Source organism: Montipora capricornis, chromosome 9, assembly GCF_036669925.1.
Source record: "Montipora capricornis isolate CH-2021 chromosome 9, ASM3666992v2, whole genome shotgun sequence".
NCBI lineage: Eukaryota > Metazoa > Cnidaria > Anthozoa > Scleractinia > Acroporidae > Montipora > Montipora capricornis.
The window spans coordinates 48,064,764-48,084,405 of record NC_090891.1 but is presented as its reverse complement, the minus strand read 5'-3'; the positions used below and the strand labels follow the sequence as shown (position 1 = coordinate 48,084,405).

The following is a 19,642-nucleotide window of genomic DNA, read 5'->3' as shown; positions in this document are numbered from 1 at the left end:
ATCTGTCAAAAGAATACCTGCAGCTCACCAATTTGTTTGTTTACAGGTCATGTCGCTTAGTTCCACCTCCAACACGCGGGCAGAGACTGTGTATCCCTGCACGATTCGTCATGATTCTCTTTTCAAAGCAGTGTGGGATTGGCTGATTCTTGCGTTGGTTATTTTCACAGCGATCGAGATTCCTTACTCTGTGGCCTTCTTGATCCCTCTTCAACCTGCTGAAGAAAACCCCAAATTCCTAAAAGTTAATGCGCTTCTTGTCTTCAACCTTTTGGTCGACCTCATGTTTATTATGGACATATTGATCAATTTTAGAACAACCTTTGTCAATTTAACCACTGACGAAGTCATAAGTAATCCAAGACAAATAGCGCTACATTATCTGAAGACTTGGTTTGTTGTCGACTTTGTGGCAGCAATACCATTCGAGTTTATGGTCCTGAACGAGGTTGAAAGACTTGACTCGGTGAGTTTTTTTTTTTTTTTTTGGCAAAGGGACCGTAAAGGGACCTTTCCAGTTTCTTTTTTTACTCAAGAATTTTGGGGACAAGATACACAATATTTAAACATAAAGAAAAGCGAAATATGTTTAATGCAACGTTTCGATGTCTCCTTGATATCATTTTCAAATGACTAACAAACCTTAGAGAGACTAATTTATTCGTCGATTTTTTTTGCAATTGGGAAGCTTAGGGCCAAGGAGTTAAAGACTTTAGATGACCTCATCAGTAACTTTTCTGTCCTTAAGAAATGAACGAAAAGTTAAATTGTTTAATTAATGATATGTTGTTCATAAAATTGAAGAAGCCAAGCCTAAACAAACACTCGGGCTCTATCCGCGCAAACTATTGACTTGAACATAATTAACATGCTTACGTGTTAAGTACAACCCTGCATATGTTAATTTATACCTATCACCCTGCACTGGTATTTATTAGTTACCGAACAATTATTCCTTGAGCGCACGTTGCTTATGAGGTGGTAAATTGCCAAGAGGCGTGTAGCGTCGAGTTGGCTATAACCAGTTAATAAGCGCCAATGGAATTTTTGTTTCAAAATTCTGAAGTGTTTTACTTACAGAACGACAGGATGTTGTCTCGGTTTTTTTTTTTTTCAAAACGACCGACGCAATCAGTCTCCATATAAGGTTATTACGGTATATGAGCTAATAACCGAGATTGAGTGAGCCAATCAGAAGCTAGAAATGCAATATCCGAGATTGAAAATTTAATAATCTAATTTATTTCAGTCACTTGGAAACGATGTCATGGAGACAGCGAAACGTTTTGCGAAACTTATTTCGTCTGTATTTTTCTCAAATGATTATCTTAAAATAATCCAATTCGAATATACACAAAATCCATAATTTTGATTGTAAGTTGTAGCTGTGGTTGCATGTAACTTGAACTGAACTTTAGTGACACATTTAGACAACAAAACAGTCGTATTTTTGGAAACGCGGGCGACGCGGTCAATATTTGAATGAAAGGTCTGGAGCGAGTGTGAGGCTCGCGCGCTTCACACGCGATGATCACCTTTACGGCGCTCCGCACTTTCCGAAAAGGGAAGAAAACGACTGTTTTGCAGTCTATGACACATTTCGCTTTGAAGGCCATGAAGGTACATCGTCCGCTATTCAAAACAGTCAAAGAAAAGTTCTTTCAAATTACCTTTTTATTACTTTTTTTCCGCAGGCAACCACCCTCTTTGGACTTTTGAAAGCTGCGCGACTTCTACGTTTGGTAAGGGTGGCTCGCAAACTTGATCGTTACTCAGAATACGGAACAGCTGTTGTGATACTGTTGACGTGTCTATTTACTCTCATTGCTCATTGGCTGGCATGTATATGGCACGGGATTGGTTACGAAGAACGCGAAAATAAATTTAGTTGGATAAATGAACTATCCAGACAGTTGAACCAACACGACCCAGCAACCAACTCGACGCAGTCTCCCAGTCTCACAACTCGATATATAACGGCGTTATATTTTACCTTAAGCAGTCTTACCAGTGTGGGTTTTGGAAATGTTTCTCCAAATACGGATGCAGAAAAGATATTTTCAGTTTGTGTGATGATAATTGGAGGTGAGTTGCGTAGTAAATCTGTTTTTCATTTATAAACTGGAAATTATCACAGCTTCTAAAGGGTCTTTGCAAGCAGCCACCTTAATGTATAATTGATTTATTCACTGCGGCGCTTTTTGCAATTATTTGTGGACGATATGTGGAAACAGATTCGGATTGCTAAACGCGTTGCATTTTTTTACTAGTAAAGATGTACCTTGTAAACAATTGGATTTGTATCAATGACTCAATAACTTTGTGGTCCTAGTTAGCTCGGGAACATGGAAACTTTGCGCGCATACGCATTACAACGACCGCTGACTACGTTTCCGACGTGACAGTCCCTGTTTTTTTTTTTCAGCACTGATGTATGCTTCAATATTTGGAAACTTAACCGCCATCATTCAGCGGCTATACTCGCGAACATCGCGTTTTCACCGCGACCTTAAAGTGATCGAAGACTTCGTTCGCTTTTACAAACTCCCAAACACAACCAAAGAAGAACTGGATGAATATTTCAGACACGAATGGGCCTACACCAAGGGAGTTGATATTGACGCGGTGAGTTGTATCACGTGAGTTGTAGAACGGTTCTCCATAAAATTGTACCAATAAGAAAAAAATAAAAAATAAAATGATTTGGCCCGGTAAAGTGGTAAGGTCTGGCCAAACGAAGGCAGCATTTTAACACAACTTTGCATAACATCGTTGGTGTTGTGAAGGAACTGGCCAAACGCGCGCAGCATCTTGCAACGTTTTGCGCGTTTGTCGATGTTTCTGTGCTCCAGGCTCACCTCCTGTGATGCTTCGACGTAGACGCGTTGAGCACGGGAGTCAAAAACTGCAGTCTTTCCTAAAAAATCCTGGAGGCCTTTTACGAGGCGATCAAATTTTTGTTACGACTTTGCTACCTTCGTTTTTGTTATTTCATGTTGTGCTCGCAAAGCAACTATTTTTGCCTTTATATCGGCCACGCTAATATCAAGTGCGCTCTGTAATTCTTCAAACTTTTGTTTTCTTCTCTCCCTTGAGTGATCGGAGTTTTCAAATATGTTCCAAGGCAGGGGCTCTTCAGAAGGCTTTAACGGTATTCCAACCTTTGACCTCTGCGATGTCGGTGCAATGTTCCACAATCTGAGCTGGGTCAATTTGTTCCGCTTATGTGTTCCTGTGAAGAACTCGATGAAATGAATTTATGTATATGAAGCGCCGATTATAGACGTAAGGGAGAAGCGATCTTCTCACTTACCTGGACAATTTACGCAATTGTCTCTTATAGATATCTATAGCCCACACACGAGGGGAGAGAATTCATTCCCATGCCCCATGATACTTGTTTTCAATCTATTTTAAGCCTCGCGCCATGCTGTGAAAGTTCTTTTGGTCTCGCGCCCATGGTCGCGCAGTCAATGATAACCCATCAGATGTCTTCCTTAAAACAGCCGCGCATCATGACCACGGGCTAAATTTAGATCGAAATTTTATCAATTGGAAGTGGCCCAACATGGTGACGTGTTCTGTCCTATCATCCTCTCTTGAATCCATACACTTATTTCATCAAGTCCTTTCACGGGACCACATGAGCTAAGCAAATTGACCTGGTCTAATTATTAACTGAATGGGCTTCATAGCTCAGTTGCACCTGCATCGCAGAAGTCATGGTTGTCATGGTTTTGAACTCTTTGATGGCACTCCAATTTTTCTGGTGTTTATATGAGACAATTGCTTATAGAGCGGTTTTCAATTGAGTGTCGAAATTAATTAGTGAATTAATTTTTTTTATTATTACTTCAATCAGTGATTGGTTAAAAGTTTTCGCGCCATTTTTTCAACCAATCAGAAGTGAAATCAAAACCAATCGTGGCTCGCGCGTGCACATTTTCCCGCGCTTTGTGTCGGCTACGTGTAATTACTTCGAGTTTTGATTGGTTTACCGGATTGTCTCCACCCTTTTTGATTGGCCAAAGTAATTACCTTTGTTTTGGTTTTACGACACTCATTTGAAAACCGCTCTATTGCCCCGATAACTGCAAGGAATCAGGTCTCATTTACGTAATGTTGCGACATGTTAGGTTGAAATGCTGAGTGCGTTTTGCCGGGCCTTTATATCTTGTGGTTTATATTTGTCACTACTCTAGTTGTGGTGTTCACGAAAGTCTTTGAGTATAAATTTCTTTTGCGGCAGGTGTATTTTACAGAACGCAAAAGGACGAAAAGTTTGCCAAATCGGTGTTAGCAGCTATTATTATATTTTCGACCTCGGAAATGGAAACTGATTTCGTCAAGTGTTGCAAAACTGAAAACTTGGAAAACTCACATACCGTTCAGAATTTAATGATAGTTTAATAAAACAATTATTCCATTCGTGCTTGTTGGATGCGAGACTGGTTACCACCAACAAGGTGCTACGGGCCTTGGTAGCTATTTACTATCACATCCAACCCGCGCTCATGGGATAATTGAGGCGCTGCAATAACTGAAAGTTTACTATTCAGCTCTCAATGGTCTACACAATGCTGTGTGACATAACTAAGTCTGATAAGCTTTCATCTGTTCAGGTCCTCAAACGTTTTCCCGAGTCGCTTCAAGCCGACGTTTGCCTTCATCTGCACAGAAATTTATTCGAAGAGTGCCAAGTTTTTAAATGCGCTTCAGAAGGCTGCCTCCGTGCTTTGGCGCTAAGGTTTAAAATCCGACATTATCTGCCAGGACATTTCATTATCAAGCAAGGAGACGAGGTAAAACGGCTTTACTTCATAGCCAAGGGAAACATTGATGTTGTGAAATATGACGATACCGTGCTAACATTAGGTGAGTGTTCAAGGATTTGAGTATAGGAATTTGTTAAAAGAAGAAGGAAAGAAATTCGTGCAGGAAGCTGCACGGAAATTCTCTCTTACACTTCCCTCGCGCTTTGATCATGTGCCTCATTCTCGTGTTACCCCAGACCTGCAGGCATGTGCCTGACAAGGCAATGGTTTTTACATCATCATCATCATCATCATCATGTCTTTACTTACCCTCGGATATTAGAGTAGCTTGTTGTAGCTAGTATCTATGAGTATTTTGTCCTCCCGACCATGACACACCACAGAAGACAAACCACAACACCGGGAACTCCATGCCCTACTCTCTGCAAGTAGTGTGTGGATTCTTTTACGTTATGAACTTTGAAGGGTTGTCTGACGAGGCCTACGGTTTATCGTCCGTATCCGAGAAGACTAGAGAGTCTAACCATTTGCAATGGCAGCAATCCAGTACTTCTGAAAAGCTGTCATTTGAGCCTAGAAAGCAAGAGGGAGATTATGTCATGTGTCACTTGCAAACCATGTATTTGATATCATTCTTTTTTCACTTGACGCCAGGAAGGCTGATTTCCAGGCAAAGTTTTACTAAATTTTCACTTTTCTTCTCCTAATAAATAAGTAAATAAGTCTAAGGACAGTGCCTACCAATCAAAATAGTTCAAAGGCATTTTTGCGCGATTTATGAATATGCGGGAAAAGCAGATCCGAACAAGTGTTACTGAAATCCAAAAAAGAAAATCAGGAGTAACCACGCATTTGTCAAAGATAATTAAACAACAATATTTGTAAAAAGCCTTAAAATTCAAAGAGATGTTTGCTGTTCTTTTCCAAATTGAAGCTAGATTATCTCTGAAATATGCGTGGTTACCCCCAATTTTCTTTTTGGATACCAAGGGGACTTGCTAAGTTCTGCTTTCTTCGCATAGTTTTAAACCGCGTAAAAATATTCCCGTGTTAGTAAGCACCACCCATAGGAAACCCAAGTATCTCGAGATGCGCAGAACGTATGCGAAATAACAATAGAAGGCATGTCAGCATCTTCTGTATTTTGTAGCAAGACAAGGCCATCATACAACGACCCCTTTGCTTGAAAAAAGGCTTATGACCACTCAAATAATTCAAAGGATCGAAATAGACTCGTAGGAGGCCTTAAAGATTCTTGTGTCAAGGGATTTTATTTCTATTCCTTTTCAATCGTCAGGCAAGGGTGATATCATTAGCTGTGATTACAGCACTGTTCAAAGCACGTACTTACCACAAGCTAACTCCAGTCTCCGGGTTCAAACACACGGCGAGATTCATTCAGTGGCTTGGAACGAGTTGATTGGTGTGCTTAGAGCTTATCCCTCTTTCAGAGAGGAATTTATTTCTCATCTGGAACTTGCGTACAATCTTGGGACCGAGGCTGAGGTGAGTTTGGGTAGTTAAGCGAGAAAGGTTTGAGATGCGCTCAATTCTTTCCCCGCCGACATTACAATCCTCGATCGGTTGACAACTCGCTTTAGTACAAAAGTTTGACATGCGCTCAATTCTCTCCCCGCCATTACAATCCTCGATCGGTTGACAACTCGCTTTAGTACAGCAAGGAAGAAAAAGAGAGAGAATCTTGGTTCGAGTTTAGATTGGGCTAGATTACTCGACCCTTTTAATAAGTCATATATATGCAGAATTCTGCTGATGACGTCATCTTCAGGCCCTGGAAATTAAACCTAGGAAGCTTTCCATTCGATAGAACTGACCGACCAGACAGCGCATTTTGAAGGACTAACTCTACAACTCCTTCGCATCAACACACTTCGAGGATGATAGATACTCCTCCAAATTACTTCAAATTGTAGGAATTTACTTGCAAATTGACGGGAAGAACATCAGTCACACACTCGGCTATCGCCTCGTGTGCCACTTTTTTGTTCTTACCACATTTTGACGTCATCTGTGATCTATTACTGAACAGACGCACGGCAACATGGAATCTATTTGTTAAATAGTGAATTGTGTTTGTTACTATCACTATTGTTTAAATTTCTTTGACATTAAATGATATTTAGCGCTAAGTTATACCTAGTTCATTAGTCGTTTTAACGTTTATATCTTGTAATTCTTGTAATTTTTTAGCATTTATATTTTGTAATTCTTACACGGCATGTCTGAAAACCAGCTTGCTGAGCCATTTACCGTGTTTTAAATAAAGTGGATTGATTGATTGAGTAACGCTTGTTCTCCTTTTGCTGCCTTTTTCGCGCCCACTCCCCCTCCCCCTCCCCCTTCCCCCTCCCCTCCAGACAATGTTGAAACATGCGAGCGATCGATGAACGGATCTTGATTTCGGAGACCGTGAAAAATCAACATTTTAATGGGGGAGGGGGAAAAGCGGGAATTGTCCCAACAGTTTTGACCAGAATTGTTTGAGTTTGAGTAGCCAATCCGTTCGAACAAGAAACACGCGGTTAACATTTCCTTTTTCTGCTTACATTTTAGGGAGAAGAAGTTTTCTTATTCCCAAATGACGCCCAGTTTCCCTCCCCGCGATTATCAAATGCAAGATCGACGTTTTCCTCTCGGTTTACTATGGACAGGCTTGAGAGGTCAGGATCCCCAACATTATTTGTGAATGGCAAAATTCCTCAGGTTCCAAATTCTTCGGAAGCAGATTTACGTTCAGGGAAGAATGGAGGAGGCATGGAGCCGAGAATTAACGTCCAGACTGCTTCAGTCAACCCTGCCAATCCCACAGTGGCTTCTGTAGCTCAAGTCAACTGTTCGCATGCCACAGAATTTGTATTCATAGAAAAACGACTGGCCCAATTGGAAACAAGACTATCAGCCATGGAGGAGCGATTAACGGGAAACTTTGAGACAATTTTGCATTATTTACGTCCAAAGGGTCGTTCAGCTCCAGAGCTTCGAGACACAATTATTTAAAAACAAGAATGCCACAACATTATATATATAGTATATTATTTTACCATAATTTGGCTTACTACTGAAGTGTCGCTTTGGATATGGATAAAAATGACTTTTTGTATTTGATTTAATTAACTCACACACTTTCTAACGAAGTGCAATCCATTTCAGAAAAGAAAGTTTGTAGCATCTCATTTTTAAACCAGTTGGAGAATTTCGATTTTCCTCCGTATTGTTTATTGACTAACATGATCATTACGTTAATATCATCACTACATTGTAAAAAGTTCTCGAAGGTTCGTATATTCATTTTTGCGCATGCAATCGACAAAATACTCTATCGTTTCATCACTTGGCGATCAGATTTAACGATAAATTTTCATTTCTATTTCATAAAGAGTTCTGAGATAATCAGAAAAGGTAACCGAGAAGTTGATATTTTCTTGAATATCTTGACACAAGAAACGCCGCAAGAAATGCATGATAAGGAAACAGCAGTTGAAAAGCTATTAAGAACTAATAGCTTCATCGTCACAAACCGTTAGCTACACATTCAAACAATGCTCCTTAAGGCCACAAAAAAATCGCCGATATTTATTCTTAGCTTGTATTTTTTCTCGATCAGAAAATGTTCTTTCACTTAAGAGATGCTTATGTAAATAGGAAAATGTTGTTGGGTTATTTTAATTTCAAGGAGTGACTTTGTACACATTGAAGAATCCACTGTGTATGGAATCGTGTACACCATGAAGCTTTTGGAAAGTAAAATGCATCAAACTTTAAAATAAAAGAAAAGTCAAACTTCTGCTGTTGTAGCCCTTTTAAATTACAGCCTCGTCTCGAGGTGACTTCCAGAGATCATTGACATGAGGCCATCTGATAAGTTGACCGTGAAAATTCGCTCTTCCGCACTACGACCCATTCCTGTTGTGTTGATTAAACGAGAGATCACGACAGCATAAATTAACAACAAAGTTTTCACGCCTGGCCCAATGTCTTTTATTCCGCTCCTTTATCTCTTCATTGGGTCATTCAGACACCTCTGCGCGCGCACTAAGCTCACGCGTGCAATGAACTTACGACCGCGCCTTGATCGCGAGGGTTAAACGGCTGAGTAGTTCTTCCTTTTTTGCGCAAGTATAATTTAAACAACGTCTTTTTCACTTTTAAAAGAGAAAAACGGCTATGCAAGGTACGTCAACACCTTAATACCTGTGTTATTTTGTAACTTAAATCAGAACATTCTAGTTTTGTAAGCGCACTTTTTAGAAGCATTCTCAGAGTGAGTTCTTAAAACTTGAATTTTGTTTTAGCGGCAACGGTCATATTTAATCAAGCTATAAATTTTTGCACCTTGCCTAAACTAAAGTTAATGCCATTTTTACGCTCAGATTTTGAATCCAATTCGCTATTCCGATTGAAACAGGTTAAAAGCTTCATTTATCGATTGGAAAATGCCGGATTCAAGCACGTTTTTTCAACGTCGAAAAGTTTGGCCAGAGGACGCAGAGTCTTGAGTAAAATGGTAGCAGCGAAATTGTGATTAATCCAGAATTTTTATTTTTTTAGTTTTTCAAGAGTTTCGGTGACCTGATCACTACTGAATCAGGTAGACCTTGCAATCTTGCTTTGATGACATGTTAAAATGATTAGGGAAGACTCTAGAATAGTGCGATTTTACATCAAGTGAGTTTTAATAATCCTGCAAAAGGACTGAATTCCGCAGGGAATTTTACGTGACGTCACCGGACACGGGGTAAGTCAATCAAACGTCAGACTTCAACGCGAAATCTGATAGAGAGCTTTTCCTTGCTTTTCAGAATATGTCTTCAACGTCACAGACATCAACTTACTCGCCTTACATTAATCAACGTTGCTTGATCCATCACGATTCCACCTTCAAGGCCACTTGGGATTGGTTCATTCTTGCTTTTGTCATTTATACAGCCATCGAGGTCCCATTTGACGTTGCCTTTGTGGTCCCAAGGAAGACTGAAATGAACACCAGTCGATTTGGGTCATGGACGTCCCTCTCTCCAATCGCCATCGCCAATCTGATCATCGATTTGTTTTTCATAATCGATATTCCTATTAACTTTCGGAGTGCGATTCTTGTTAAAAATAGGGATGAGATAATCAGTGACCCAAAGAAGATAGCAGTTCTTTACGTTAAATCTTGGTTTGTGGTGGATTTCGTGGCGGCCATTCCTTTTGAATTCATGGTTGATCCCGAACTCGAAGGGGTGAGTAGCGAAGATTATAAAAAATAGGAAGACGAGTTGCATCTTCTTAAGGTAAGGGTAAAGGTTAGCGGTATTTTTAGCTTTGGGTAAATGCAGCAGTTAATCTTTACTTAAAGAGTAGCATTTGGGGGACACTTTGTGATTTTGATTGTTTGTTTTCCGAGACGTGAGTGATGTTGAAGTTTGGGAGAAGAGCATTGCAACACTTTGTGACGCTTATTGAAATAGCCATTTCCGAGTTAATGTCTGTCTCTACTTCAAAGCGAGTCTAAATGCGAACTTTTTCTCATAAAAATTAGTTGTCATTCTTATGTAAAGTAGAACTAATTACCATCACAAAAACGTGGTACTAAGACTCCCTTTGAAGAAGAGGCAGACATGAACTCGGAAATGGTCTGTTACTGAACTTTCTGGACATATCGGTTCGACGGAGCAAATACATCGACACCAAACTCTTCTGGTGAGGGACTTATGCGGGTTCCTTAACCTATTTCTGCTTTGGAAAGTTTCTTTTTTAGATTTTATCCCGGCAAAGGTCACAAATTTTTTCTCGCCAATAAGATGAGCCCTACAGAGTAAGAGAAGCGTAATCCTCCATCTACTGAGGGGGGAGGTGGGGAGTCATTCTAAATAATTCCTTATCATATTAGGATAAAACAAAACATTGGAATTCTCGTTAACCACGAAATAAGTTCAATTTTTCTTGTAATTTTTTTTTATCTCCGGCCCGCCGTCAAGTTGAATGAGTGTGATTTGAAACGACTTTGTACGCACAAATAATCAAGTCTTTATCGTGTTAACTAGTCCATGCACTGTTTTTTCGTCAGGCCACTACTCTGATGGGGTTATTGAAAACCGCGCGCCTGTTGCGTTTGGTCCGAGTGACGCGTAAAATCGATCGTTATTCCGAATATGGACTTGCAGCCATTTTCCTGCTCATGTGTCTATTTACACTGACTGCTCATTGGCTGGCTTGCGTGTGGCACGCAATCGGCCGGGCTGAGGCACGTAATAGCAGTGGCTGGCTGGAATCGCTTGCAGACGAAATTGACAAACCGATCAACCAATCGCATCCAACCAGCGGACCAAGCCTTTCTACAAGATATATCTCTTCCTTGTATTTTACTCTAAGTAGTTTGACGACGGTCGGCTTTGGAAATATCGCTCCGCGTACCAATAATGAGAAAGTTTTTGCCGTTTTTGTGATGATCGCGGGAGGTAAGTTACATTGGCATTCAAACCAGTGTTTACACGTGCGGCGCAGATGTAAAAGACATTCATTAGTAGAATACACATTTGTGTCACGATACGCCGCGCGCATATGAACCAGAGTTAAGCTTACGCAAGGTCCTGAGGATGGCGGCAGCTAAGAGAACATAATCTAAACGTATTATTTCCCGTCTCTGTAATAATTTTGCGGTTATTCCAAGACTTTTGGTGTAGAAAGTGTGTATCAAAATGCTAGGAATAAAACTTCTATCAACGCCAGGTGGAAAACTACAAAAAAGTCGTCACCAGGAGCTCGCGTCCTCCACTGCTGCCAGGTGCTGCCTTTGTTATTACATCTGCAAATGGTTAGACTCTCTAGTCTTCTCGGATAAGGACGATAAGCCGGAGGTCCCTTCTCACAACCCTTGTTCATTAACTCTGTGGGACGTTAAAGACCCCACACACTATTCGAAAAGAGTAGGGGACAGTGTTCCCGGTGTTGTGATCTGACCTTTGTTTTACGGAGGGCCATGTGGTAGAAAACTCTTTACTGGGTTAATCATGTATTACCCTCTCAAAATCAAGAACATTGTATTTGTATTTGTATTTGTATTTGTATTTGTATTTGTATTTGTATTTGTATTTGTATTTGTATTTGTATTTGTATTTGTACATAAACTCAATTTCGCAATGGTTGACATAAACGCACGTGCTGGGCCAGAGGAGCCTTTCTTTTTGCTCATCAAAAATATGGTTCTGTTGCGCTCTCGCAGCCGTCGTCTCTGAAAATTTGAGCCATATATACCAGATAATCTCTGAACAATAATGCTTTGCCGTAAAATTCAACATTTTACAATAAATGTGTTCGATTATTAACGCTTTTGCCACCCAAGAATTTATCAGTTTTTGATGACTAACAACTGGCTCATTGTCAAAGCTTAAAGGCTTGAAATCGGATATGTAACTGAGTTTAACAAAGTTAATTTACCTTTTGAAGTCAATTTGTAAATAATAGCATAATTCCTTTTGTCAGCAAACTCTTACGTTAATGAAACAAAATGCAAACAGTGACGTCAGCAAATATTCCCTCATTGTACTGGACACCCAACGCGGTTGACAAAGTGCTTTGGAAAACCTCTTTCCGGGGCACTTGTCCTATGACAGAGTAACTCAGGGACCGCTTGTATCGCCACACTACCCATAGATAAAGGGGTACAAAATTTGTGCCTACAGCAGGATCTGATCTTGCAGCTCCTCAGTTTTTTCTCTGAATATCAACCAATGAGAAATGTCTTCTTTTTTCAATTGTGTAGCTTTGATGTACGCGTCAATATTTGGTAACTTGACGGTGATCCTACAGCGGCTTTATTTGCAAAGTACAAGACAACACGAGGATCTTCATACCATTCGGGAATTCGTTGAATTCTACAAAATACCGAAGGAGCTTAAAAAAATCATGGAAGATCATGTTCTCCGCGAGGCTGTCGTTATGAAAGCAGACGATCTCCAAACAGTATGTGACGTTTAGTTAATTTTATCTAATCAAAGTATGGTTACGTTGCAGAAGCGAGAATAGCCGATTTTATAGGGCCTTTCCAGGTCCAATGAAACACAATCAACGAAATTATAGGATAGAACAACAACTGTTAGGAATCCCAACTACGCCGGAGGCAAACCAATTGGCTATTTGCAAGAGCAACCGAGAAGTTGCACCAGGGAATAACAGGATCAAATTTAACGAGTGGTCAGAATGGGTGTTGCACCCAGGATCTCCCGATTGAAAGGCAAGCGTCCTAAACCACCCGGAAGTCGAACCCACTCAGTACTTTTTTTTTTTAATTGTAAAACGGGCGCTTGTCTCTTTGACATCATCGTCATCATCTTTACTTAGTCAAGCAGGTCAGGTGAAAGGGGCAACTATACAGCTGATGTGGACCTACTGTTTAAGGGCCCACAGACGGATTTTTGCGCGTTGCTAAGGAAGTGAGATGTTACTTCCGGTGACTGACGTCATCATATCGTGAGCTGACCAGAAAACCCACTTACCGACCTGCAAAATTTGATAACAATCTCCTAATTGTTTCAATTATAATCGTGCTCGTTCTCAGATCAACTGCGCATGCGTACAGGAACTGACTTCCGGTTTGAGGAAAAAGCTAAATTTCCGGCGATCTTTAAATTGATATATTTTTTCTTATATGGCACGTTTCACTCCCAATACAGAATATAGCTAAGCATCGATTTTTTCAAATCACCTTTTTTGAAAATGTTATGGGTATTTCACTATCGTTTACCTCTTTAAAAAGAACATTTTTCAAAATAAAAAGAAAACCATACTTGGCTGGATGCAAAACGAATACAAATTATCAAACTACCGATTAAATACCCAAATTGTGTAGCACGTAGACAAATTTACAGTTTCGTTTATTGGTCACGTGACCATGGGCTTGGCATGATGACGTCATAGTGAGGGTCACTGGTTTACAAAAGTTGGAACTGACCAAAATAATGCCAAATTCTCTCAAATTGCTTGACCATTACATCCTTAGAAACGCACCCCAAAAAACACGTCAATAGGCCTTTAAAATAAAGCAACTTAAACCTAATACAAAAGCATGTAAATTACCAATCTCGACCCCAGAGCTCTTCTCTTGACTGAGGGAGAGAAGAGCTCTGGGGAACCCTAAAACAAAGTGTCTTCTCATTGGTTTTCGTGAAGAACAATCAAAAGCGTCTCTAATTGGTGTATCCATGTTAGCACGAGGAGTGAGCAGGCGCCGTAAGCTTGAAATAGCCAAATTTTGGCTGTAAGAACCCTACGGCACATGTTCTCCTACATGGAGTTTCCCAGAGCCTTGGGTCGATCCGAGGCTCTGGTGACGAGAATGGTAAATTACAAGAAAATTTGATTAAAAAGATCGAACATTTTTAACTCAAATCTCATACTTACTATATTACACGAGAGAAATTGATTTAAAAGGTTAATCAAATAACCCTGTTCAAGCTACATTACCCTTGTAATATTGTATGTTCTCAACTAACTAACGAATTTATTTTAAATCTAGATGGTAGAAAGCCCTGTGGGTAGCAGTTTAGAGACAAAAGTTATAAAAATAATTCAGTGATGGCCACTTTAATATGCGATTGAGAGAACATCTTCGTCTTGGTGTTTGTGAATTAATCGAGTTGTTCTAGTATGGATAGCTTAAAGGTCCTTAAAGCGGTGAGAACCAGAGGCCACCACAAGACTGACACCATAAAGCACACTTGACAGAACGGTTAGGAAATAAATCGATTCTAGAGTAGAGCTTCGCAGAGAACTAATACGTCTTAAAATTCTGATTTTAGAATAGGCCTCATTCACGATAGCCGCCATGTTGGTTTTCAAATTGTCATGCAAATTAGCCATGTGTTTTTGCTGGGGGGCAAACATTGGAAAAAAGGCAAATTGCGCAAAATCGGCTCGTCGAAATATTGAAATAACATTTCTAAGAGTACATTTTATGTAGAATTAAGTCCCATTTATGATAATTTTATATCTTTAATTGCCTTTGACATTTTGACTTTCTACTTCGTTATCTCCTCATTTTTCACTAAAAACAAACATCGAAGTACCGGTAACTTGTGTAATCATTCTATTTTACTACTTAAGTGAAAAACATTCAATGAACGTGAAAAAAATCGTCTGTGTGGCTAAGATGTTCGTTAAAACCTTTTGAACTTGTGTTGTTTGCCCCCTCAGAAGTGTGCAGCTAATTTACACGATAATAGCAAATCCAACATGGCGGCCATCGTGAATAAGGTCTATTGAAGGACGAGGTAACTGATTTAATATGTTAAGCCGGCAAGACAAGGTTTACCCCTGTGCCCTAGTAACCTTCCTTTGTTACACAGGCAATACGTCTAAAACCAGAAATTTGCAGGTTTTGAAGATGTTTCCAAGCACACTTCAGACTGACATCTGTCTTCACATTCATGGTGAATTGCTCAGACATAACTCTGCTTTTCGTGCTGCTGTTCCTAGCTGCAAGCGGTCGCTTGCCAACAAATTAAGAGTGCAGCATTTTCTACCACGTCAGTATATCATCAAACAGGGCGATGCGGTGGATAAAGTCTTCTTCATTCTTAAAGGAATCGTTCACGTGATTGTTGACGGACAAACCGTCCTTGCTATTGGTAAGGAAAGTTTCCTTTTGCCTTCGTGTCTTTCAAATTAGGCTCCGCGTTGCTTGCTCAAAACACTCCAAGTTACAAAGTTATCTGTTTGCGAGTTGAAGTAAAACGTCCCACACGAAAAGGGATAGTTCTGGCGGTGTTGTGGGAGCGCTCAAAACCATTAACATTACAATGGGTCAACGCAAAATCCTGCTGTTTCCTGGAAATTGCATAGTAATCAGTACGACCATTCTCACAAACTCTGCGAATATTTAAGGTTTTTTTGAGCATTTACTTCGTTCGTTTGTGGTTCCAAATCTAACGATACAGCTCGTATACAGGGGCACCCAACGACCAATTTGTTGTAAAATGTATTATTATACCCCAGTTAATGAAAATAAATGTTAGGCATTTTCAGGTGTTTTTCAGTGTTGCTGGGAAAACATTATCTGTTCCTTTTTCCCAGCAGGACACACAAGAAATTTCCCAGCCAGCTAGATAAAATTGGTTGGTTTCCCAGCCAGCTGATCAAATTTATTTCCCAGCTAGGAATTCCGCGCGCTTTCAAATCCCTCGATCCGAAACGACCGAACTAAAGCGATAAAACCAGGACAAAACAGGTTTTTTCAGCATGCGCAATCACTCTGACCAGCCGTTGTATGTTTGTGACTACTCTCTGGGAGAGGGAAGGGGTTCTTTTTCTTTTTTTTTTTTTAGTCGTCCTCAGTCTTTAGAGTTTCTACAGCCAGCTCGGGTTGAAATGCTAGAAAAAGTCAGTAATTCCCAGGCAAAACCTCTATCAATAACAAAATTTCCCAGCCAGCTCATCGAAACACCTGTATTTTTGCCAGCCAGCAAGATTCCTCGGACAGACAATGTGAGGAACAGATTCGTTGGGTGCCCCTGCCTTTAGTTCTAATTTCTCATCATTCAGTTCTATTAATAGCTTGTTCAACATTTTGGTAACATTAATTTTAATTTTACAATCAATTGTCAGAATAGTTCGTTGCGGTACATCAATCATCTCGACTCAGTCAAATGCCTCTTTCACAATATGCCCAATTCCATATAGTAAAATGCAAACTCCACTGCGAGGGTGGGGAACGAAAAGAAAAGAATTCACATCTTTGATGAGAAATAAACAAATAATGTTAGCTTTTTATTTCCAAAAGATTTGCAGTCAAGTTCAAAATTATATTATGGAAATTGACCTATTCTTAACCTTCGGTCTCCCGAGATATTAAATTACACAAATCTATAACTATAACATTTTGATATCTGATACCAATCTTTACACTTATGTCCAGAAATGGGGTTCCTTTAATTCTAAGCATTTGCTACCTTAGCTCCGTAGCCTGCACTACCTGAGCTTTGATTATTACAAGTAATATAAAAATGACCTTGTTAACCTTCATTACCATTATAAATAAAGTGGGTCTCCATTGTCCTTGTTTTTCAGGAAGAGGTGATACTGTATTTTGTGAATACAAGTCAACCAAGAAGTTGGCCAGAGCAACAGCAAGCCTGCTAGTGCAGACACACACCCTTATTCACTATATTGATTGGTCAGATCTGTCGTCGATCCTAAAAGACTTTCCAGTGTTCAGAGAAGACTTTCTGGCAAACATGTTGTTTTCATATCAAATCGGAAGCTTGGAAAAGGTGAGCAGCAGTCCGCGATCCATACGTTGCTTGTTGAGTATAAGCTAAGAACTTACAGCGATTGTTCACAATCACAAATCGCATACAATATGGATATCCATATGGGCAGGTATCAACGAAACGCATGAGAGCCACACAATGTGCAGTGGACCTCAAAATAATGTAAACCTTGCAACGAAGCCTCAAGAATCGATCTAACAGAGCACCAGTGCTTTGCAAATTTGTAACACTGTACTGAATCAAATCAAATCACATTAGATTATAGACCATCAAATCGAATATTGTTTTTTTAACAAGAGATGACAACCGGGGCTCCTGACGAAAAACCTCTCGGAGCAGAGACAACAAACTCAACCAACATTACCCTGGTCCCAGAGGTTTTTGTTGAACCGCGAGAGAGCCGCGATGCAGCGAAGACGAGTTCGGCGAAAAAGAGTAAAACCTCTGGTTACCTTAGACTTGAATCTCACTTTCATGAAAACGCCAGGGTCAGGATCTGGCCCTCAGGCTCGGATTCGTTGATATTTTTACAAACACGCAATGATTGGTTGTTTTGATTGGCAATGCCTTGGGGACGCGTGATTGCTAAGTTGCCATTGGTCCAAGAGGTTTTTCTCTTTCCACAGGTTTTTCTCTTTCTCGCCGCTTCGCGTCTTTCTTGCGGCTGAAGAAAAACCTCTGGAGCCAGGGAAAACCAACATCTGATAACATATGAAATCTAGCAATATAATCCCGGCCACATAAATGGAAATTGCGTTTTCTCGCTACTGCTTCAGACCCTATAAACTTCGACAGTCTTATTAAAGAATTGATGTGAGTGTGAGACCAAGGCCAGAAAATCTACACTCTAACCGTTTGCACATAGCAGCTTGGAACCTTAGATATAAAAGAAAACCTCCAGTGTTTATCGCCTCTGGTAAGTGCCCACAAGCCCCCGAATGCTAGTGGAGCCGTTCGGTTGGAATGTAAAATCGAAATTGAAAAAATTAAGTTAGGTTAAGACTTGGGCGGCAGAAAAGAGCTGTATTGCACTGAATGCTTCAGTGTTTTACCTTGGTATGTTTAATTAAGTGTGGTGAATTATTTAACGCTTTTTTTTCTCCTAATCAGCAGTATAATGAGGAATTTTTATTGGAACTCGAACCCACGGCAGAGACGCAACTTGTGACAGTTGTGAAGCCCGCGAACTCGGCGGAAGTGGCCACACACATTGCGCATGCTCCGGAGACTGAATTGACTGATTTGAAATCTTTGAACGAAAACATTAAGATGATAGACCAGAGACTACTAAATCTGGAGAGAAAAATTTCTCTTGTAATTCCACTCTTGAGAAAAACGTTAAAAGATGAATTATCAGTAGAGAATTGATGATTGGGTTGAGGTGGAAGGAGGGAATAGTTGGAGAAATTAATAATAAAAGGCATACTGTGCCTAGCTCATGATTTGATCTCACTGTTGAAGAGACCATTGCCTTTTTATCATTGCCATTTGAATGAATAATTGATTGCTAATTGAATGGTTGGGTGGTCTGTGTGTTCATGGGTGGCCTGTGCATGTCCAAGCGTGAGAAAATCGAGAAAAGAGGTTGTGTGTCGGCTCCAAATCTGCTCGTCACAATAGCATCCAGCAGCGAGCGAGTCTGAAATAGCGTCCAAGCAGGAGGATGAATAACAGGGAAGTCGAAATCGCGAAAAAAAATTACATGGAGAGCTTCTTTAGAGCCAAGCAAAAACATCTGGATGGTTTTTATGGCAACGCGTCAAATAAGGTTTATCGGCTCAGTTGTTGTGTTATCATTATTCCACTTGGCGCGATCAAACCTTCGGTCGGAAACGTGTTTTCCACTCTCAAAATTACTTCCAGAACCTACTTTTTGCGTAGAATAAGTTTTCAAGATGTTCTTGTTTTCTGAGAGGATACTTTGCAATTCGGAGGAATTTTGTCAAAAGAACATGTTTGACATCTATCATTGCGTGACTCAATGCCCACAGTTGCCCGCGATCTGTTGACCGCACATAGGTAAAATTTCATTACGTCATTAGCACTGGGCAATCAGGTGCCTCTCTATGGGGGATCCGCTTTCTTACCTCATCCTGTCTTACACCCCTTCAATCCTTCTCTGGTGAGGTGCCAGAACAAACTAAATCATCCCTTCAAACCCACTGGTACTTTCTGCAGAAGACTTACGCCCAGATCCCCTGTGACGTCCACAGAGGTAAAAGGGACATATGAAAACCCCGTGACGATCCCGGAGATCGGGAAAGACTGCTTCTTGAGTTCATACTTACTTCACACCCCTTGCCACAAGAACAGTGTACACAAGCGTGAAGTAAACATGAGGGAAGGAAGAAAAGCTGTCTTTTCGTGCACGAAGATTATGCTTGTGTTATATCTATATAAGTTGTCCCAAGATTTTATCCCGCCCGCCAAGAAGCACTAACTTGTGCCATTTACTCACCAGGGCATCTTAATGAAAACTTTTCATTGTTTTTTCCGAAATTTCCTACAACTTTGTCGTGGACTTGATGCACTGTCAAGGTATTTCTTAAAAGCTACGAAAAATTATCTTTTTCGTAAATTGAGCCTAAATTTGAGCAG

General features: G+C 40.2%; 2 protein-coding genes across 7 annotated transcripts in view; both read left to right on the top strand.

The window, feature by feature from the left end:
• The window catches only part of LOC138015563 (potassium voltage-gated channel subfamily H member 6-like), a 29,198-nt gene extending 20,617 nt beyond the window's left edge, over positions 1-8,581 (top strand). For all 6 annotated transcript variants that reach the window (XM_068862637.1, XM_068862633.1, XM_068862638.1 and 3 more), the window contains 6 exons: positions 47-466; positions 1,695-2,085; positions 2,426-2,625; positions 4,623-4,875; positions 6,073-6,281; positions 7,350-8,581. In XM_068862637.1, the coding sequence (XP_068718738.1) occupies positions 47-466; positions 1,695-2,085; positions 2,426-2,625; positions 4,623-4,875; positions 6,073-6,281; positions 7,350-7,793 (1,917 nt within the window). In that variant the 3' untranslated portion in view covers positions 7,794-8,581. The remainder of the gene's footprint in view (positions 1-46; positions 467-1,694; positions 2,086-2,425; positions 2,626-4,622; positions 4,876-6,072; positions 6,282-7,349) is intronic.
• Positions 8,582-9,598: 1,017 nt separating this feature from the next.
• LOC138017691 (potassium voltage-gated channel subfamily H member 6-like) lies at positions 9,599-18,412 on the top strand. The gene is made up of 7 exons (XM_068864708.1): positions 9,599-10,018; positions 10,846-11,236; positions 12,541-12,740; positions 13,336-13,369; positions 15,122-15,403; positions 16,842-17,044; positions 18,155-18,412. Exons 1-7 carry the CDS (start codon positions 9,599-9,601, stop codon positions 18,410-18,412), a joined length of 1,788 nt encoding a protein of 595 aa, XP_068720809.1.
• The last annotated feature ends 1,230 nt before the right edge of the window (positions 18,413-19,642 follow it).